The sequence below is a fragment of the Thamnophis elegans genome, chromosome Z (genome assembly GCF_009769535.1).
Source record: "Thamnophis elegans isolate rThaEle1 chromosome Z, rThaEle1.pri, whole genome shotgun sequence".
NCBI lineage: Eukaryota > Metazoa > Chordata > Lepidosauria > Squamata > Colubridae > Thamnophis > Thamnophis elegans.
Window position 1 is genome coordinate 99,588,640 of NC_045558.1, and position 23,506 is coordinate 99,612,145.

General features: G+C 40.8%; 1 protein-coding gene across 4 annotated transcripts in view; it reads left to right on the forward strand.

Annotated features, from left to right (window-relative positions):
- Positions 1-444: 444 nt before the first annotated feature.
- STAT3 (signal transducer and activator of transcription 3) overlaps positions 445-23,506 on the forward strand; it is a 53,012-nt gene continuing 29,950 nt past the window's right edge. The window contains exons 1-3 of one of the 4 annotated variants that reach the window (XM_032235045.1): positions 446-544; positions 18,513-18,608; positions 22,919-23,060. In XM_032235045.1, the coding sequence (XP_032090936.1) occupies positions 22,933-23,060 (128 nt within the window). In that variant the 5' untranslated portion in view covers positions 446-544; positions 18,513-18,608; positions 22,919-22,932. Of the gene's footprint in view, positions 545-13,818; positions 13,914-18,512; positions 18,609-22,918; positions 23,061-23,506 lie in introns of those variants that run through there. The other 3 variants (XM_032235044.1, XM_032235043.1, XM_032235042.1) reach the window with 3 other exon arrangements.

A 23,506-nucleotide genomic window follows, 5' to 3' on the forward strand; every position in this document is an offset into this window, starting at 1 on the left:
CAACGCTTTTTGTTTTGCTCCTTTTTTGTACGCTTTCGCCGAACTCGCCCACTGCATCCCCACGGATCAGCCTCTTTCGGCTGAGAGGCGGACGCTGCGCCCCCACCTGGAGAACATGGGGAATCCAACCCTCTATTCGCCCCCGCCCGCCCCCGCCCCTAAGGTCTTCATGCACAGCCATTAAAAGCCCCGGAGAAATGTAATCCTCTCCTCCCCCTTCTTTAAACAAGTCAACAGCGGAGGCGTCTACGTCACACACTGCCCGGAACTCAGCTGGGTTTCCAGCAAAGCGGCGGGAGGAGGAAGTAGAGCCCGGAACAGCCCGATGAATAATAAAAGTAGCGGCGCGCGCTGATTGGCCGCCTCGTGCGCCTCCGGCGAAAGGACCACTGGAACTGCAAGCGATTGGTTCGCTAACGGAGGATTAGCATTGATGCTGCGAGTGAGGGGGGCAGGACCAAGCTCTCGACGGGAAGCTGTGGGGACAAGACGTCGAGAGTCGAACGGCTCCAGTAGTGGCTAAGTGATACTGGGGAGGTCGAAGGTAGGCTAAAGATGAGGTGGTAGTGGAAGGAATACGGGCGAGGTGGGACGGGACGGGGCTACCAAGAATAGAACTGAACTTTTGGAGGCTGTCAAGTCTCAACTTCTGCTAAGAGATCTTGCTTCTAAGCATGTGCAGAGTGCCCCCTCCCCTGCCCCGATTAGAGAAAATCTCTGATTCATGAAAAGGATGCTTTTATCCCAAACTTTCGAATGTATAAATCCCGTTGTATAAATTAGAGATAACGTTGATTGGCAGTATATTTCAATTCACTTCTGGAGTTTTAATAGGAAGAAAAAAGGGTAAGTAGTTGGGGAAGAGCAGTGGAAGGTGGGAACTGAAAGGAAAAGAAATTAACAGAGCCTTCAGTTGTTCTGTCATCTGTGCCTGGTCTTGGAGGAAAAGCTGGGGGGGGGGTCCTTTGCGGCTTCTTGATTGATTGGGTTCTGCCAAGTAGGAAAAGTTCCACGTGATGCCATTTAGAGACCTTGACAGCCATTACCTTCTTAGGGAGCCAGTAAATATGTAAGGTGTGGAAGGATGGGTGGGTTTTGTGTTGTTCGCTGGTTTTGGCCTACAATTCCCATAGTCCTGTAGGAATAGTGGGAGTTGTGCTCCAAAATCCACCTGAATAGAAATTGGGTGTTGTTAGTCTAAAAAAAAACAACACCAAATGTACCAGTATATAAACATTCCATCTCCTATAGAGATAATGAGAAAACAGGAAAATAAACAATATACAGTTATGCAAATTGCTGCTCTAGAGACGTTGAAGTCTATTCTTCCCCAACAATGGGAAAAATTGACTAAAAGATTAAGATTTTGCATTAATTGTCATTTATCTATTCATGAGTTTTGAAGATTTCACCATTATCCCATATTATAGTAACTTCACAAAAAAGGCTGACCATTCATTGTCACTTGTGACACTGCTGCTAAATTGAGTCCTGGGGTTCAACCAGCGAGATGACCCGACGTTTCTGTTTTCACAAGCTCTTCAATAGGTTAAGACTGGGTAGAAGGTTACTGTACAGAAAACACCAATGCAATACTGAGTAATCTAATGACATTTAGAAATCCTAAGGAATGTTTACTTTCTTTTTCGAAAATAGGCCTTTGCTTGCTAATATAGTTCTTAGTATTCTACTGATATTTACAGCCTTTGTTGGATTAGTATACCTGGGTGGTGATGGGGGAAATAGGAATGCCTGCTTGTTTGTAAGCTTGTTTAATACATTTTCAAAGACTCAAAATGGTTTTGAAAACCTTGTAGCAATAGTTAAGAATTAGTTCAAGCATGTTTGAACAGCTTAGTTAAGAACATTTGGGGGGGGGGGGAAATGAGCCCTTTCAACCCTGTTCTATGAATAGACTTTTGGTTTAATCTGTTATTAAATTACCTTTATATATCAGTATAACAATTTCATTTGCAAATGAAGTGTGAGGAATATTCTCATTTTTAAGATCCTTTCTTTTCCTAAGGCTAAAAGCAATGCTGTTAAAGCACCTGAATTTGAATTTCAGAAGTCCAGGTTCATTTCTTTATATATTTATTGCTTCAATTTCTTTGCTGGTCGGTTTTAAAAAGTGTTCTAAAGTCTGCAGGTATTGATGAGCTGAGTACTGTGAGTACTGTGCAGGGTAGATTTGATAAGGATTATATTGTACCACGATTTTGTAGGATTACCATTGTTTATTGAGAATAGAGGTCCTTCCACTATGTACAGATAACTCAATTTTATCATAATAGCCATTGTTTGGCTATTGTATCACATGACATTTGCAGTTTCAACTATCTGAACATTGTTTTAACGACAAAATTTAAAGCCAAGGTAAGACAACAATCCTTGTTAAGATCTTGTTTATAAAGAATAGTAATATATTTTCTAGGCATAATCCATCATAATCTGACATGGAAGCCTGGCTGTCTGGAACAAGTTAAACTTGTTAAAGGTCATGAATGCAGAACAAATTTGTTTCCATCTTTTACCCAGAGTTAAGAGGTAGCAGATTATTTGGCTGAGATAAAGAATATTAGATATACTACATTTCACTCTACTATGAATAGATTTCGAAATTTCAGAAGGTCTACCAACTATGAAAATCTGGAGCCACATTCAACTCAAGTCTTGTGACAAGAAGCTCTTTATCAAAATGACATGTTTAATGCAAATGTGGAGAGCCGATGGTTTACCAATGATTACTAGTTTCCATGTGATTTCACAATTAGTTGTACACTTCAATTCCTAGGGATTATATTTCCGCAATATGGGATGTGAGATACAAAAGTTTCTCATGATATCTCTAATGCAAAATACTGATTGTCTGAGTGATATGAAATTACCAAATTCAATTAAAATTTAATCTGGCTGCCTATCTGTAATAGTTCTGCTGAACAATGAGATAGTTGAATTGTGTTCAAACATGATTCTGCCTTTCAGTGTCAGGATTTCAAGTAACACCCCCAATGAAAAAAAAATTCTGTACTCATCAGTTTGAAAAGCATCAGATATCAAATCTTCATTTGAAATTAATTTCTAAATGACAATCAACCTACCTGTAGGACAATTGCTTATAAAACATGCACTTGCTTGAATGTCCCATCAATTTTTAATGAATGTTTGGTTGGGACATGACAGAGGATTATTTTTATTGCTATGCCCACGGTTTAGAGCTTCTTAGGGAGAAATTGTGCTGATTCTTTCCTGGGTTTGATCCACTTTTCTCCTTTTAAGAGATATATGTGTGATAGCATTATTTTTCCTTTGTGGAATTTAAGTCTATATGGCTGTGATCCTACTGTCCAAGAGATTGTCCCTAGAGTACAGGTGGTCCTCAACTTACTACCACAATTAGGACCAGAATTTCTGTTGCTAAGGAAGGTGAGGGTGTCTCATCGTGGTGATCAAAACTGAATGCAGTATTTCACATGTGGCCTTACCAAGACATGATAAAGTGGTATTAACACTTCATGTGATCTTGATTCTATCCCTCTGTTTATGTAGCCTAGAACTGTGTTGGCTTTTTTGGCAGCTGCTGCACACTGCTGGCTCATATTTAAATGGTTGTCCACTAGGACTCCAAGATCCCTCTCACAGTTACTACTATTGAGCAAGGTACCATCTATACTGTACCCGTGCATTTTGTTTTTCTTGCCTAAATGTAGAACCTTACTCTTTTCACCATTGAATTTCATTTTATTAGATAGAGCCCAATATTCAAGTTTGTTAAGATCCTTCTGTACCTTTAGCCTATCTTCTGGAGTGTTGGCTATTCCTGCCAGCTTGGTGTCATCTGCAAATTTGATGAGTTCCCCACTTATTCCCTCATCCAAATCATTGATGAAGATGTTGCAGAGTACTGGGCCTAAAACAGAGCCTTGAGTCTCCATGTAGATGCAGTTCCATTGAGGACTACATGTTGAGTGTGGTTGGTCAGCCAGTTACAAATCCATCTAGTGGTGATGGTGTCCAACCCACATTCTTCTACTTTATCTAGTAGTAGGTTATGGTCTACTTTAACAAATGCCTTACTGAAATCCAAGTAAACTATATCAATGGCATTTCTCTGGTTCACTAATTGTCAAAGAATGCAATAAGATTAGTCTGGCATGATCTGTTTTTGACAAACTCATGTTGGCTTTTGGTTATTACTTTGTTTACTTCTAGGTGTTCGCTAACTCGTTGCTTGATTATTTTTTCCAGAATCTTTCCTGGTATTGAGGTCAGACTGATAAGTCTATAGTTTCCTGGATCTATTTTTTCCCTTTTTTGAAGATGGGAACCACATCAGTTCTTTTCCAGTCCTCTGGTAGTTCCCCGGTGCTCCAGGAGCTCTGAAAGATATAGTTCAGTGGTTCTGAGATCTCGTCTGCCAGTTCCTTCAGAACCCTGGGGTGTATACAATCCGTGCGGTCCTAGTGATTTGAACTTGTCTAGAGTAGACAGGTGCTCACCATTTTCTTCCCTATTTCAATTTGTGCTCCTAATCTGATTTTTGTGGTGCTGTTTTTGATAGGTTGGACTGTTTTATCCCTTTGTGTAAAGGCAGATACAAAAAAAAATGAGTTAAATAGTTCTGTTTTCTCCCTGTTGCTTGTCACCTTCCTGCCACTTTCTCCCAGCAATGGACCAATTGTTTCCTTAACCTTTTTTCTTGTTTTTAACATGTTGGAAGAAACTTTTTGTTATTTTTTACATTTGTGGCAAGCCTTTCTTCATTGTGAGACTTAGCTTTCCTTACTTCATCTTTACATGCTCGGGTTATTTGCTGATATTCTGCCTTAGTTATGTCCCCCGCTTTCCACTTTTTATACTTAACTTTTTTGTCTTTCAATTTGTCAGAGGGTTAGATTATTTTGTGACTTTACTGGTTTGGTTGCCAATATTTCCACAAACTTCCCTTAGCATTTGCAAAATGGAGGTATTACTTTTTTATATGCCAGATTCTACTCTTGTGTCCCCTTTGTCTTACTATTTTCTTTTGACAGAGCCAACATAACTTTCCTAACACGATTCCTAGCTATTAGACCATTCTGCAGAGATACTTGATGATACATACATCAGCTGGCTTAAAATTATATTTTTGGTATCTGTAATGATGCACTGCTTTCTGTGGGTTTCTGTATGCGGTTTTATTTAAAAAACCATATGCAGCCAACTAATATTGAGAGGCAGATGTCTGTAGGAAATGGCAGAATAATAAATGGTGTGGGGATGAACATGTAGAAACGAAATCGAAATGATAGAAGAACTTCAGAAAGTGCTTATGATGACAGATTTTGGCTATTGTCCAAATAAAGTAAAAATAACTTACATTGTATATTTAATTAGAAATAATTCCCATGAGGCCTCTTCAGGATGCTTGTCTATTTAATGTTACCATGTCTGCATGTAAATGAAGCAGTAACACTGAAGGAAGAAAATATATGGAGGTAAGCACCATCCTGAAAATAGCATTTAATCCTGTCAAAAGTGCCATGCCACTGTTCTCCGACAGAACTAGTCGCCTCCATTATTGGGAAAGCAAATAACAATGATTAAAATTTAATTAGGAGAGAAAATTAATATGACTGCTAAATTCCATAATTTAATATAAACTTTCATAATTGGGAACCATTTTTCTTGTTAATTTGATCTGAAGAAAAAAAAATAGAATTAGTTTTGTTTTAAAAATGTCACTAAATGAAAGTAAGAGAGTTGCAGATGTTGTATAAAATTTAAGAAAAACTGCACCTCTAAGTTAGGTTAATTTCTCATTGTCAGAAAGATCAAGCTCCTGAAACTCTTGCCTTACATAAATTCCAAGAGTAAATGTGAAAGTGAGCCATGCCTTTTGAAAACTGGGTGTCTTGTAAAGCTATGAAATAGTTTTTCAAATGCTCATATAATTATATTTTATACTCCTTGCATCTTCCATTATCTTAAATAACAGAATCTTGCATGACAAGCGCCTCTGTCATTATTAATATCATAATAAATAATGCATAACGAGCACCTTCCTCCTCCTATTTTGCCCACAAAAACAACCCTTTGAGGTGGGCTGGGCTAAAAGAGAATGACTGGCCCAAGGTCACCCAGCTGGCTAAGGCAGATTCATGATCTCCCACTTTCTAGCTGGTGCCTTAACCACTAGATCAAACCTAGAAAGAGGCATTCTATTGGCATTTGCAAACATCTGTTTGCAAACAGATGCAACAGGCAATATGTTCTGCGAATGAATAAATCTGCTACAGCTTTGCATTGAGAGGAATGGAATTAAATAATCCAATTAAATGTGACAGATTTTTCTCACCCAGATCAAGATGTACATTAACCAATCTTCCTGATGAGTGGATAATTTATTATTTTGCAATACTTACAGTATTTTAACAGTAAAAGAGATTCAGCCCCAGGTGAACGTACACTTCTGCCTGAAAAGGAGCAAGAACTACAAGGTTGGAGACATGAGCAAATAGTTTGGAAAAAAACTGATTAATAGGTGTCTGGTTTTGCCATTCTGTTTTTCATAGAGGTCTACTGGACACATTTGCAGTGGCCTCGCTCTTAAAAGATTTTTAAGATTTTTAAAATTACTTTTGTTACTTTTGTTGTTTGCTTTTTGTTTGGACTTCAGAGTAGCATATTATTTTTCTCATAGATGAAATTGAGATGTAGTGCCTTCCAAAGCTCAGGGCGAGAGCCAAAAGTCATATTAGTCAAGCAGGCATAATTTTTGTTGAAGAAAGAATAGCGAGGAGAGGCAAAAGTTTCTGTTTCCATTTCTTTGCTGTAGCTCTGACAAGATTTGCTTTGTTGAGGAACAGGGCTATTTTGGTTTTTAATATAAAGTTTGTAAAATAATTTATAAAAATGTTTTCCAAGAAGAACTGAAATGAAGTCTGCTTGGAACTACATCAGAAAAGATTTCCAAGAGTAAAGAGAAATATATATTGTTTGTTTATTTATTTGTTTGTTTATTCAACTTCTATAACTACCCAACTCAACCAAGTGGCTTACTTATCTAAAACTATAAAACTATTGAAAACAATGAAACAGTAAAAAAAACCACCTCCAGAAAATAAATGCATGTAGCCAATATAATTAACTAATAATAAAGTCAAAACAGATCCTAACACATTCTAAGGTCCAGGCCTGGGTATATAATCCAGTTTTTAAAGTCTTGCAAAAGGCCATTCCTCTAGGTATTACACATCATTTTTATTTCATGTGTTTCTGCTGTCAAGTGCTCTTTTTTCAGTCATTGCTGAAAATAATAATTCAAATGAATTCTTTCAGAGCATTTGTGTGTGTACAAAACATTGAGAAGAACACAAATACCAGAAGAATCAAAGCAGAAATGAGTTTGTTATAGCAGTTTGATTTGGAGAATCTTTTGGGAAAGAGATCACAGATAAAATGCAATAATTGTATTTATAGTAAGAAATAAATGATAGCATGTGTATCTGTAGGCCAAATTTTTATAGTTGTGGTAAAGAACAAAAGTCAAACCTTTGTTTTGATTAAAAAAGCACAATACTTTTTATTAATGTTCCATTTTATCATTCTGTTTCAGTTTCTTGGTTGATCATCTTTATCATGGGGTCCATCCTCCATTTTACCCCTTTTCTGGTGTGGTGTGGGGACAATAACTTGATCCTTAACATCAATAAGACCAAGGAGCTTGTAGTGGACTATAGAAGGAATAGATCAGAACAAGGAACAAGTCTGAAAGGAGCTATTTCCTTGTCTCCCCAACAATTCCCAGAAAGCGCTACCTCCTACATTTACTGTAAATCCCTTTCCTGTTTTTCAAGTGGAATGCAAGAGGATGGGCTTTTGTGGAGCGTAACAGCTGAGGTGAAAATTTCTTCCATGCTTCATTTGGATGCAGTGCACAAAACCTAGAGATTGAGGCTCCTTGAGATTATTATTATTGTTATGTGGGTATTACCTCATTGTAGTGGGCTTTCAATCAAGAAAGACCAGTTCATTTATAAAATAATCTGAAGAAAATTTCTGTATAATTTTCTTGGGGGTATTTTGTAACTAAAGTGGTCCTTATTTTACTCAGATAAGAAGTTCTCCATCTAGGCGGAGATAGAATCCAGGAGTGGGTTGACCTTGTCCACTCACTGATTGGATTGGATTGGATTGAGTTTGTCAAAGCTGCTAAGACACTCCCCTGTTGCTAGGGCTTCCCAGCTTTTGACTCGGTCCCTTAGTAAAGACAGTTGTGTCTAACCTTCTCCCTTCAAGAATTCCTGGATAAACTTCTAAATAACTGTTTGTGAGTAGTGATTCAGCTGATTCCCTCTTCAAGGTAGAGTCACTGAGATTCCTTTATCTCAGGTGGTGGGAGTTTCAGCTCAAGCCTCTGAAGGCTTTGACTTTCTTGTCAGCTATAACTTGACAGTTGGGCTCCATTTTGACAGTTGAGAATTCGTGCGCTTTTGGACTGCATTGCAAATATTTCATACAGCTGTGGCTTGCTCCCTCGGCTTCTTTCAGTTGGCAGGCTTTTTACAATTTTCAACAGGGCTGCAGACCATGCGAGGGCTGACTTTAAAACTTTAGCCTGACACCTGGCTTCCTAATTGCCACTTGGGGCTTTGCGCTCCTCTTTGAAAGCTAACGCGGCAGAAGCCATTTTGAGAAGGGGTGGCAATCACGAGCGCTGCTAGCCCAGAGAGAGTGAGACACCAAGCAGCAATTGCAGCAGTGCTCATCTCCAGCGTGTCTCAGTGAAGAGAGTCACAAGCGAGGTTGAGTTCCAGCAAATTTGTCAGACAGGGTTAGCAGTCACGAGCGCTGTTCTGTGCTGCCATCCTTTTGCAGCACTGGGGATTACACCGCACCAATTTTAGTCTCAGGCAGTGCAATTGGATCTAGAGCAGATGTTCCTGACCACCCTGAACAGCACAGCTGTGGATTTAGAACAGACCTAGCTTGCTGGTCATTAACTGATTGCGCTTTAAATTCCCAGGGACTGCTGATTGACAGCTAAAGCTCTGCTCACATTATGGAGATGGAGACCATTAATGGGTCAGTGAATGGTGCGGAGATAGAAGCAGTGGTTGAATTGACAGGGAGGCAGACTAGAGAGCAAACAAAGCAGCAGCTGTCTTTCACAACACTTGAGAGATGCAGTGATAAGGCTGTCTCAACAAAGCACTGTTCCAGAGGCAGTAAGCCTGGTCAAACCCCTAGGAGCTCCAGAGCAGTTCAGAAAGATGAGCATAGAAGACAGAAAGCCTTAGAAAAAATCTGCCCCAGGGCTGGAACTACACAGGCTTCACGGCCAGAGGTACGAGGTGAGACAAGTCAGCCTATCAGCCTGTACTTACTTGAGCTATCACCAGAGGGAGACAGATATCTCCTCTCTCCTCACAGCCCTCCTTTGACAGTTAGCAATACAGGGCTCTGCGGTTCAATGTCAGACTTGCCTAGCCCTGCTGGAATATCTGGACAGGGCAGGGGAATAGCCAGAGCTGCTCCAGAGGCCACCTTTACCCCCACAGCAGCTGGCCTTCGCCCTGAGATGGGGCAATCCTAATAACCCATGACAACATTCAGGAAATTATTTCTGATGTCATTAAGCAGGGCATTGCTGCAGGACTGCAGCAGTCCAGAAGGACATCAGTAGTTTCTGGTGTTTCCCTGCATCTTTGGCTGACAAATGGTTCTACAACATCAGGCCAGATTTAGCCAAATTACTACAAGTTCCGGCAGCCTTACAGTCCTCCACCATTCCTGGTGATCCTGGGGACAATTTGAAACCAGAGGACAAAAGGGCAATTCAGTCTTTGTAATGGGTCCACCTGTCGGCAGCATGGCGGTCCGCTCAGCTACAACCGCTTCCTTCTTTAACTGCACAGCCTTGCTCTGGCTTCATCAGATGCAAGAGAGGATCCCGGCAGCTGACGTGCAGTTGCACCAGGATTTAAATAAGCTAGTGTAAGCAATCCAATTCTCTGGACGCCACATTGAACTCTGCCAGATTTGCCTCCAGATCAATTGCTTCGGCGGTGCATCGTTTGCTGTGGCTCCGACAGAGGAAAGCTGACCCCCATCACAAGTGGCAACTGGCTTCAGCTCCTTTTAATGGGGAGCACCTGTTTGGTGAGCCACTGGAAGCCTTCCTAGTGGAGTCCAAGGACAAGAGAAAGATTTTGCCATCTGGGGCCAGGAGAGGCAATTTTTGCCCCTCTCCGTATTTCCTTTTGGCCCTCTAATGCAGGTGCTGCATTTCCCCAAGCCCAGGGGGAATTCTTCCCTAGGCAAATGCAATACCAGGACAGACCTCCTGGAGGTAGACAGTCAAAATGGCCCTTTTGTGGCAGAGGACATCATTTCTTTCATCGCCCCAAGTAGTACCATTTTGAATCCTGCCATTGAGGGTCCACTGGTCCTCTTTGCTGACCGATGGGAGGAAATTATATCAGACAATAGGGTCCGGGAGATAGTGAGGTCAGGCCTCTCCCTGGAATTCCTATCCACACCCTCGAGGTTTTTCATTTGTTGCCCTGTTTCTAAAAATCCTTCTCTAAGAAGGCCCTCCTTGAATTAGCAGTGCAACACCTGCTCATTATGTGGGGCGATACAAGTCCCAGAGGGCCATCATGGGCAGGGATTCTATTCCATCCTCTTTCCCAAGACCTTGGGAACACCCAGCAAAGGTCAGCGTCCCATTGGAGGTTATCTGATCTCTGTGCTTTTGGAGGTCCCCATCCCTCTCCAAGGGCTACCTCTTCAGAGAACCCGAGCAACTGACAGTCACCACAGACACAAGTCTCTTTGATTGGGGGACCCACCTGCAAGCACAGTTAGCCCACGGACAGTGGGACCAGAAGGACTGTACTGAAACATAAATTTGCTAGAGCTACTGGCGGTCCACTTGACCCTGTGGCAGTTCCGTCAATTTGTTTCAGGCAAACACATCTTGATTCTGACGAAAACCACCAAAACTCACCTCAGTTGTCAGGGGGACACACTCCAGATCCCTCAGGCAGGAAGCAAGGAAGCTGGGCCTCTGGGTGGCCAGGCATCTGCTATCCATCGTAGCCAAGCATATCTCGGGAGTGACAAACATGCAGGCGGACTGGCTCAGCAGAGCTTCCATTGACCATGCGGAGTGGTGTCTGTACCCATCACTATTTCAGGAACTCACAGACCATTTTGGCCTCCCGATATTAGATCCCTTTGCCACCCCAGACAATGCTCAGTTGCAGAGATTTTATGCCAGGTTCCCAGTGCCGCGGGCAGAGAGGGTCGATGCTCTCCAATGTCAGTGACCTCCAGGATTTCTGTATGCCTTCCCTCCTCTTCATTGCTGTTCATTTTGCTTGTACCTAGAATTCAGAATAATTCATACTACTTACTTCTCTAATATCTCTGTGAATGTTTTATGTAGTAAACCATTAGTTTTATAATCAATTTGCAAGTGGGAGGCTAAGTCTAGGGCAGTGTTGGCGAATCTTTTTGGCACCGAGTGCCGAAATGAAAGTGTCGGAAACCAGAAGAGCAGCTCCTCTGTGCACACACACTAGAGCGCCCAAAACTGAAAAAGCAATTTGAGCTTCCGGTTTTAGCCATACGCATTCATGCAGGTCACCTGGTGTTTTGGTTTCTGGCGCAAATGCATGTGCGAAGACCAGCTGGCCAGTGTACATGTCCATGCTGGAAACAGGAAGCTCAGCTTCCCAGTGCATGCATGTGCACCATGGAACTGCTGTTCCAGTTTCTGGCACTCCCCCATGCGCAAAGACTAGCTGGCCAGAACCAGCTATTGTACCAGAACCCGGAAGAGTAATGGGCGACAGCTGGTGTGTCCAAAGAGAGGGTTGCAGGCGGCCATCCCAACCGCAAATGGAGGTTAGGAGCCCATTTTCGCTGGCAGAGCACTCAGCCCCCCCAACACAAGCGATGGTGAGTTGGCCATACCCATTCCTAAGGTCAAACACAATTTTGATGCTGCCCTATCGAGTTTGACACCCCTAAGCTATAGTAACAGAATTTTGTTAAATCTGAATGCATTTGCTCCTTCTTCCATTTATCTTCATGTTGGTCTGAGATGTTTACTTTTTCCTGTGATCGTGGAGGCAGGAGCCAGACTGGATATGCTCCGTCCAGTAACCAATTGGACTGAGTCTACATTTACGATGTCATCGGGCCCTTGTGGCTCCTCCCCAGTTCAGACTCAGTCCAACCAGGACTAGCTGTGATAATTGATCTTTCCTCCAAATTTTAACTTTATAACTTTAATTGGAGATTTGTTCAATTTTTTCCCCTTGAATTGGCTTTTTTAATTGAATTTTTTTCTTCTGACTAAATTGGAGGGAAATTCAGAACTGCTTTCTGGCTTCCTCTCTTCAGCTGTCTGACTGCCTGCAGCCATGAGTTCACTCAGGAAGCCTGCCTTGCAGTCAGATCGGCCAGCTTACAAGCTACAGCTCCGGAGCGATTTCCCCGTGGTGCTCCTTGATTCTGGGCATTGCTACCATTCAGGTATCATGCAGAAGCTCTACTAACCGCATTTACGATGCCACTAAGCAGGCATTCGCACTCTGGTGTACTAACAAGACTATTGACCCACTTAAGCGCCCATTACTCAGATATTGGACTTCCTACAGAGGGGGCTTGATCAGGGCCTTACGCCTAATACATTACGCCGACAGGTGGCTGCTTTGGCTTCTGTCTTGCCTCCGACCATCTACCTTCTCATCCCTTGATCTGGAGATTTCTCCATGGAGCATCCAATCTGCGTCCCCCTGCCGTCCATAGGTATCCAACTTGGGACTTGCCTCGTGTCCTAGAGGCTCTGACTGGCTCGCTCTTTGAACCTATGAGATCCACTTCTTGGAAACTGTTGTCCTTTAAGACGTTGTTTTTTTGGTGGCTATAATATCTGCCAGACATATTTCTGATTTGATTGCTCTTTCAGTCAGGCATGACTTATGCGTGTTCCATCCAGACCGAGTCGTTCTAAGAGTGGACCCAACATTCATATCGAAGGTGAATACCTGCTTACACAGGGGTCAAGAGTTAACCTTGCCTGATTGCTGCCTGCCTCCTTGTCATGAGAGGGAGCATAAGTGGCACACTCTTGACATACAATGTGCACTCAAGATTTACATCGACCGCATCGCTTCGCTCCACTACTTGGAAGCTCTCTTCGTTTCCTTCCACCAGGCTTCCTTGGGTACCAAGGCTTCATCAAGGCTTCATCGTTGAGTCTGGGGCGGTGGATCAGGGCCTGTATTGAACTGTCTTATGAACTTCAGTCCTTGCAGGTTCCTCTACACATTACAGCTCATTCTACACGTAGTGCTGCGACAACTGCTGTTTGGTCCACGCAGGTCACGTTGGAAGATTCTGCCGGGCAGCCACATGGGCGTCTCCCACGGTCTTTATACATCATTACAAGTTAGACAAGTATGCGTCGGCTGATGCAGCCTTTGGGCGCAGGATGCTGCAATAAGTGCTGGTCCTTAACGGACTTTCTTTAGTATCCCCATCCTAGTAGACAGCCCAGTCTTTGGTACGTCCCAGTCTGGCTGCTGTCTCCACGATCACAGGAAAATGGACATTGGTTCTTATCTGATACGCTCATTTTCTGTTGAAGTGGAGACAACAGCCAGCCCCACCCTGGTTATACATCTTGCAATGGAACTTTTTTTGTGCGGAGGAGAGAGAAACAGAGACTATGGACTTGCACATGTACATTTTGCTCATAATTCTCACTTGAGTCTACAGTTTTCCTTCGTCTGAACTGGGGAGGAGCCACAAGGGCCTGAAGACATCATAAGTGTAGACTCAGTCCAATTGGTTATTGGACGGAACATACCCAGTCTGGCTGCTGTCTCTACTTCAACAGGAAATGAGCGTATCAGGTAAAAACCATCGCCCATTCTCAAATTGGCTTGAGGCCATCTTTTATTTGACTGTTGCCTTGATAGTGGCTTTTCCTCCTGTGCTCTAAAGCCATTCCCTCTTCCCTCCATACAAAACAGCTTTTTAAAAAAAATGTGTATATTTCTTACCAACAGATAACTCAACTGATGACACAATTGTCACTTGACTATTCCTAATCATTTTAAGAAATGTTGACTACAAATTAATTATATACATTTAGGGAGGTCTCTTGCTTGATGGCTTCCCAGCTGACTACCACATAGGAGGTTTTAATTGCCTATTTTAGTGAAATATATTTTGAAGTTTTTTCAAATATATTCCTACCTCCCAAGTTTCATCCAGGCTCAAAATATTGTTCTTCCTAAGGATTTATCTATTTCACTGGTTATGGTACATGCTAAGATTACAAGACTGTTCGGTTTTCACATCACAACTAGTTACAGTATTCCAATAAATATGAAGCAACCCATCTCAGGTTGTTGATTAATGTAACTGCTTTATCCTAAAATTGACAGAATCTAGCAGCTTTTTCTTCAGATCTGAAAAAGCTTTTGATATGGTTTCATGGTGGTTTTTGAAATAGCTTTTGACTCATTTTGGGTTTCCCCTGAGTTTTATAGTATGGATCATTTTTTTATTACTATATCAGTAAATTTGATAATGTGAAAAATATATTGTGCTTTAGAAAATAATTATACATTTCAATTCTTAATCTTATTTCATTAAAGTAGAAGCTTAGTGCCATGATTAATAATATAATTTGGAGAAAATCAAATATGATGCCACTAGGCAAACCTTATGAGGCTTGCTGTTTGGACAGCAATTTGCTATGATATTCCAAAAAATGACCTCTATCTAAATTTGTTACCAGACCTACAGTGTTGAAAAGTATAGTTAGACAACATCTGTATATTTTTATTTAAAAGAAGAATATAAAGTTATTTAGTTACAACAATAATTTGTCTTTAAAAATAACAGCTTGATAAGTGCAGTCTGTGTATGACTTTTGCTCTTTAAAAAAGAACCTGGGGATTATTGCCAAAAATACACTAAATATATACATACGTACATGAGAACTTTCGGTTGCTATTAAGAACATCATAGTGCTATCAATTATTGGCTTTTGAAACTAAGTTCATGCCACAAATTATTTTTAAAGGTGCTATATATAAAAATAGTTATACAAAGATATGTAGTTTGCTATAGGGCAGGGTGTCAAACTTGATTTCATTGAGGGCCGCATCAGGGTTGTGTTTGACCTCGAGGAGCTGGGATGGGCGTGGCGAGCTTGATGTCATTCGTGTCAGGGGCACCTGAAGTGAACCGAGTGATCTGCCAGTGAAAATGGGCTCCTGAGCTTCATTTTCAGCTGCGACAGCCTCCTGCAACCCTCTGCCAGCAAAAGCAGAGCTCAGGAAGGCTGCGTGAGACTCTCCTGAGCTCCTTTTTTGCTGGCAGAGGCATCGTGGGCTAATCCTTCACTGTTTCCAGGGCGGTCCCACTGGCCAGATCTAAGCACCCCATGGGCTGGATCTGGCCCCTGGGCCTTGAGTTTGACACCCCTGAACAAAGGGGTGTCTAGAGACAATATATAATAAACATTTACATTGTTGACAGAAAAGAATTATGAGCTTTTCAGGAACATAATCTGAAGTAGAAACAGTATTGTCAATATCTTGCTTTAACTGAAGTTAATAAGAAATGAGATGTCAGAAAATAATCCAAAATACCTGCTGACTAGATTGCTCTGAGGGAGAAAAATACTTTCATATTAGGAAAATTTAAAAGAGACAATTTGCAGGTTAAAGTATTGCAGATTAAAGTGTTATTATTTAGAAAGGTATTCAGGGTTTAAGAAAGCAACATACATTGTTTTCAAATTTAGCTGATACTATGGTTTCCCAGTTGCTTGGATCATTTCATCCTAATTGAGGAGAGAAGGTACTACCGAAACATGTGAGCTGTATGTCTGAGAAATACTCAACCCAAATCTCATTTCTGAGATGAAGTCAGCCTCAGGAAACTATTCACTTTCATCCACCTTTAATGTAACAGTTATATAATTAAGTTATTACAAGGTTGAGATACAGAGAGAAAAACAGGAGAAAGTTAAGATACACAGAGAAAAACAAGATAAGTGCATACTTGAGAAGTATTAAGAGTTACAGATCATCATCCTTCAAGAATCCAAGCTCTTCTTCAGAAACTGATCAGGTCCAAGAAGCTGTATTTCTGCTTCCATCCCCTACAAACCAGAGATTCTGCTTATTTTTCCAAAGACACAAAACATTCCATGGTTTTTGAGCATAGGCAGTCCTCATTTAAGAAAAAACAGAACTTCCAAATATTTTGTTAAACTATGTTTGTAGAAGTGAGTGAGCATTCTTCTGCAAACCTCAGTGTTTAGCCAAGCAAACCGAACTATTGTTTGTATTTTTCAAAGCATTTTTTTGTTTTTTGTTTTATTGTTCCAGAGTCTACACCAGTGTTTCTGAACATTGACAACTTTAAGCTGTGTAGACTCCAGCTCTCCAGGCAGTGCTAGCTAGGGAATTCTGGGAATGGGAGTCTGCACATCTTAAATTTGCCAAGGTTCAGAAATAGTGGCCTACATTATTGTCTGCTATTAGAAGGTATAATTTCTATTGCTAAGCTTGTTGATCAGAAAGGTCGGCAGTTCTGCGATTCGAATCCCTAGTGTCACATAACGGAGTGAGCTCTCATTACTTATCCCAGCTTCTGCCAACCTAGCACTTCGAAAGCATGTAAAAATGCAAGTAGAAAAATAGGGACCACCTTTGGTGGGAAGGTAACAGTGTTTCATGCGCCTTCGGCATCTAGTCATGCTGGCCACATGACCACAGAGATGTCTTCGGACAGTGCTGGCTCTTCGACTTTGAAACAGAGATGAGCACCACCCCCTAGAGTCGGGAGCGACAGCACTTATGTGTGAGGGGAACCTTTACACACACACACACACACACACACACACACACACACACACACATGTCAGATGAAAGTAATAAACAATCGAGAACACAGGCAAGAATTTTGACAGCTTTTCTCATAAATTGTTATTTAATGCAGGTGGAGAAAAATTTGGAAAGAAATATTTTAAACCAGGAAAAGAGACTTTGCTTTAATTAACTATAAATGTGACTGGGCAAATTGCTATGAATTTCCAAGCATATTATTTCCTGAGTCACCAGGCAGACAACTACACTTTCACAGAAACTTCAGCTGTGACCAAGAGTTTGTTTAACACATTAGGTACACTGATCAGAGATTTGGAATTTTTCAAGGATCACTTAACAAAACTGAATTTCTGTCATCTAGTTTTGCTAAACATCTGTTAGAAAATGAATTTACTTCACAATCATACACTTATTTACGTAAGTTCTGCTTTTGGAGATTTTGTGATTATTCATTGTAGCCACAAATCCAAGCTCTTCCTCATCCTGTTCCTCTTCATTGTCTCCTCCTTGGGTGGGGAGGGGAGGGGAGACAGGATTTCCTTTACACTGTCTTAGCTTTCTCATAGAGAAAGGTACAATATTTGCAAAAAATCCCACTTGCCTTCAGGGAAGGAAACTCATTACTCAGAGTACAGAGTCCTGATGTAAGAGATTATTAGATTATTGCACTTTGCTTGTTGGAAGGCAGCTGGGAAGGAGGCAAATCATGCTACAGCCATTGTAAATGCATGACAGTTGCCAAGCGCCAAAATTTTGATCATGTGACTGTGAGTCATAAACATGAGACTCAGTTATAAATTGTTTTTTCAGTGCTGTTGTAACTAAATGACTTACAACTAAATGTAAGTCGAGGACTATATGTACAAGATGAGCCTTCATAGATGAGCAGATTAGACTAAGATAGATACCAAGCCCAAAAGTATTCTTACTGCCTTTGCTATAAAAAGTAATTGATAGCCATCCTCACCTTATAGGCTTTACCACAAGTATCTTCCTTGAATGAGTTATATTGTGCACTAGCTTCTAATGTTGGAAAAGACTGAGGGGAAAAGAAGAATGGAATGACAGAGAATGAGGCAGCTGGATGGAGTCACTGAAGCAGTAGGCTTAAATGCACTCCAGAGAATGGTAGAGGATAGGAAGGCTTGAAGGAATGCTGTCCATGGGGTCGTGATGGGTTGGACATGACTTTGCAGCTAACAAAGCTTCATGGTTAAAATCTCTGAAATACAATCCAAAAGTTTCCAGAGTGGCATTGTTTTGTAAATGAAGAAAACCCAAAATTGTCAACATCATAGATGTAGCTGCATATCTGAAGATGGAGACAGTATTCCTTGAAAGTGAATAAACCTTGGAGAATGGAGAACCAATTTGTACATAAGGTGGTGACTCTGGAGGCAATTGAATTATTTTAATTATTTTAATTATTACACAAATATTGGTAAGTGGGGTACCAGAAGCTATGGTAATGTGCTCTCAGTAGAACAGAAAGTAAAATTGTGGCATATTTGTATATAAATTAGGGATGCATAAGTGCAAACCTACCCACCCCGCCCCCAATTCTAGTTTTGTCTAAAAATTAAGAGAGACGGTTTGTTGTAGTGGTTAAGACACCAGACTAGGATCCAGGAGATCATGAATTCTGGAAATCTGAAGATGCCCGGCAAAAGGATGCTTACTCCACCATCGGCCTTCCAGGTAATATATCTCCACTGGAGAAATGTGGGGAGGGGGAAATGGGTTTGGTACATTACAAGGTTGTAGAGAAATTTGTTCAGAGGTTGGAATTGCCTATTAGTGATTTGCAAGACAAAATGAAGGCCATATATTCAGGAAGAGATGTTAAGATAGAATTTTGGAAGCTGAACAAATTAAGAGAAGAAACGGAATAGAAAGATTTACTTGGAGTGATGATAGTAGCATTGTGAGTTGGCTTAATCCATACAGGTCCTCATACAACTGCAGTTAAATAACTTCTCTTTGAAACAGGTCAGACAACAAACGAATCAACTTCGGAGCAACTTAGAAATCACCACCATGTTTTGCAGGCAGATTACTAACTGGAAATAAACCAAACAGTAGATTTAATACCTTGACTTAACTCAAGAATTGTGCAGGAAAGGAAAGGAAGAGGCAGCAGAAGCACTCTGGCAAAATTAAAAATTGAAATGTTAAAGGATTTTGTACCCACTTCTGCTAGGAATATGTACAAGAGCCTGCCAAGAGTGTAGCAAAGTGAGGGTCAAATGTGAAATGTAGCAAACAAGTAAGGCAGTAATCTTTCCAAATTGCTTACTCAACAGGCTCATACCTTGATGATATCCCAGAGTTTCCCTTCGGTTAAAAGAAGTCTTTGGGGGAATTAAGCAACAACCTCGCCCGGCTTGAATAGGGCTAGTAGAAATTCAAACACAAACAGCATAAAAATACTCAAAACCAGCAAAAAGGAAGAGTGGAAACAAGTAGTCACCCATACTTTTTATCTGGAGGATAGCTGAAATAGATTGTTACAGGTCTGGGCCCTGATCCTCTCAAGTGAATTTAAGGCTACATCAATTTAATTTCCAGTACAGTTTGTACTGGTTGACTAGGTTATATTTACATATTCTGAAGTCTGCACTAAATGGAAAAGTCTATCAGTGACAACCTAATCCCCCCCCCCCTAATTCCAGTAACTACCTCAGTGTTTTAGAAGTGCCCCAAAATATGGTCCAGGACTTAATGACTGGCGCTCAATTACAAATTAAAATCATTAGGAATTAGCGGAAAGCGAATCCTTTAGAATTTTGCATGGCTATTTACAGTATCAATTCAGCGCCATTCCTATTATTAATAATAGGGAAGAAGGACAAACTACAGGTGACATCAAGCAAGGCCTTACAACAGTCAATATTTAAAATGAGTACTTGATGGGCTGCAACATCCTAGTTAACCTGGACTAGACAGGTGAATATAGCTTATCCATATTTAGATATTTAAGAAACATCTGCAAGACAGGGAAGCTGTTGGAAGCATTGAGGAGGAAAGTAAAATAAAGAATATGGGTGGTGGTGCAAGTAATAAAATATAGGTAGGAAGAAAGAGGTGGGGGAACAGGAATTTGGGGAGCAACCAGCAGCAAAGAATGTAGAATGGCAAGAAGCATGTGTAAATGTAGTGAAAGCTGACAGATTTATGAGAAAACATGGAGAGGCAGAATGGGATTTTACTGGGAGATTGAAGGAGTGGATGGTGCAGTTACAAAGAAATCATCAAGAAAAACAATGAGAAGATGAAAGTGGAGAGAAAATTAAGGATAAACAGCTGCTGTGATGGGAACTGAAATAATCAATAAAAGCTTTAAAGAAAATTTCAGCCCTACCTATAAAAGAGGAAGAGGAGACAGCAATCTCAGACCAGTTACTGTATTTTTTGGAGTATAAGACACACCTCCCCCCCCAAAAAAGAGTGAAAATCTGGGTGCATCTTAAACATTGAATATAGCATTTTTGGCCTCCCGAAACCCCGCCCTGCACATTCCGTTTTTCACAAAAATGGATGTGCAGAGGGTTTGGGAGGCCTGCAGAGTGCTCTTGGGGGTGGGGGAAGGCAAAAATGAGTGAAACAGGCCCATTTTTCACAAAAATTGAGGTGTTTGAGCCCTTTCCAGCCTCCAGAAGTGCTCTATAGACCTCCCACACCCTAGGCACACTCCATTTTTTGCAAAAAATCTATAGAACTCTACAAGTCTCCTACACCCTTTTTTTGTAAAAAAAATAATAACAATGGTGCATGCGGAGGGTTTGGGAAGCCTGCAGAGTGATCCTTGGGGCCAGGGAAGGCAAAACCTTTTTTTAAATTTGCCTCCTCAAAATATTGGTGCATCTTATACTCCGGCACATCTTACAGTCTGAAAAATACGGTAATTTTTAGGTCTCCTCTGTTGTTGTAATATGTAAACAAACCAATAACCATATTAGAGGAAAACATTTGAAAGATGCTAAATGGGGGAGGAACTAACTTTTTTAATGCATAATGGTCCTAAGTAGGTTCTATTAGACCTAGAGCTGATTTTTGTTGTTGTTAAAGATTTTCCTTTAGGTAGAATTCGCCTTGGTTAGTGACCTATTAAGGAAAACAGAATTTTACGTACTATGCATTGTGGGATCAGAATAGCTGGGATTGAAGTGCTATTTAAAGCTATTTGGGATTCTTATATTCTAGAGCAAGATTAGCTACTAGAAAACAGATTTTGGTTTGACACTTACTCATAGAGAGCTCAGGTTAAAATTCCCAATATGTTTTCTTCTTTCCAGAAGCAGGCAATGGCAAACCACTTCTTAAATCTTGTCAGGAAAAGTCCAGGGACTTTCCAGACAGTAACTAGGAGTCAACACTAACTCTGTAACCCAGAGGTTAAGCAAGACTTAATTGTTTAGAAATATTGAATAAATATTTTATGACTAGTTAGTTGGCTGATTGATTGTGTGCCATCTGGTGTGCCACACATACATATATTTGTGTGTGTGTGTATATGTGTGTGTGTGTGTATACATACATACATACAAACAAACATACATACATACATACATACATACATACATACATACATATATATATATATATATATATATATATATACGTGCGTACACACATACACACACACACACACATATTTTCGTGGATTTTCATGGGTTTAGGTATGGTTTTGTTGTATTCAGGTTTTTTCCCATGTAAGATTGAGATTGTTTTGGCAACGTTTCGGCAAGGTCTCACTCGCCATCCTCAGGCTGGTGTTTTTGGCTGGTGTTTAGCCAGCCTGAGGATGGCAAGTAAGACCTCGCCGAAACATTGCATATAGATAGATAGATAGATAGATAGATAGATAGATAGATAGATAGATAGATAGATAGATAGATAGATAGATAGATATTCTCCTTCTCTTTCTATAGATAGATAGATTCTCCATGACAATCTGTCCCTAATCTAAACTTTCAGCTTTCCCAATGGTGCACTTATCACCACTGTAATTGAGTCTATCCATCTTGCTGCTTGTCCTCTTCTTTCCTCTACATTTCCTACCATTAGAGCCTTTTCCTGAGAGCTAAATCTTCACAAAATATATCCAAAGCAGGATAATTTTGAGCCTAATTTTGTGCCTCTAATGAGAACTCTGGATCAATATTTTTAAACGATCCATTAATTTCTTTTCTCGCTGTCCATGATATGGTCAGGAGTCTTCTCCCACAACAAAATTCAAGGGGGTCAATACTCTTCTTCTTCAAAGTCCAACTTTCATTTCAAGAGAATATTGCAGAAGATACCATGACTTCCATGATTCTGATCTTTGTCAATGAGGACACCTCATGGCATTTGAATATTTTTTCCAAGGTTTTCATAGCTGCTCTTTGGGGAAGCAATGAGGAAGTGTGCGCCCGCTAGCTGGCAGTTTATTTCTTGACTGCTTATTCTATTATTGTTGATGGTTGATGCTAGAAGGCAAAAACATATACTGTATACCATTTTGTTATCTTCACTGGCAATTCTAAGGCCGGTGATTCTTCCTGTTATCATTAGTTTGATTATCTGGTATCAGTGTTTTTCCATATTCTGTCTATGTTTATACAGATTTCTCATGAGGAAAGTAAGATATTCTAGGATTCCTATTTTTCTGACCATATTCCACATGTTGGTATTGACAAATTGAAAGCCTTTCTGTAATAAATAAAGTTTAGTGTTTTTGGAATGCTTTGGCTTTCTCAGTTATCAATAACAATAATTATGACTAAAAATCAGAAGCAAAATAATTGGATATAAGTCACTTAAAATGAAATACCCATAAATTGCCATTAGGAATGTTTCTTTGTTGAGCTTTGTTTCCTTGTTACAGATTTACATTGTTAGGTTTTACTTGTGATTGTGAATCAGGAATGGTTGTTATTAATTGATGATTGGATATTTTTGGATAGCATCAGCCTGACTCATCAATGGCTCACATTAAAATGCCCTGTATGTTTTCTTTTTTTCAGAATCACCTGCCAAGATGGCACAGTGGAACCAACTGCAGCAATTGGACACAAGATACTTGGAGCAGCTCCACCAGCTTTACAGTGACAGCTTTCCAATGGAACTTCGGCAGTTCCTTGCACCTTGGATAGAGAGCCAGGATTGGTGAGAAATTATGTTTTTTAGCTTCCTGGATACATTTGAGCAAAAACATATATGTTCTCGAGCAGGGGTCCCCAAGCCCTGGTCCTTGGTTGGTCTGTGGCATGCCAGAAACTAGCTGCACAAACAACCAAAGCCCCATCCACTTGATGCAGGCAGTACACAAAACCACATCCCCTCCAGCCTGCAAAGAAACCTCTCTCCACAGAACTCAACTTGTCCCTGGTGCCCAATTTGAAGAGTCCTAGAGCTCTTCAAATCAATGAGTAAAATACGGATGCTCAACTGACTTATACAATACAATACAATAGCAGAGTTGGAAGGGACCTTGGAGGTCTTCTAGCCCAGTGGTCCCCAACCCCCGGTCCGCGGACCGGTGCTGGGCCGTGGAGTACCTGGCACCGGGCCGCGCAGCGGCCGGGGGCCATGATCGCTGCAGCGGCCGGGGG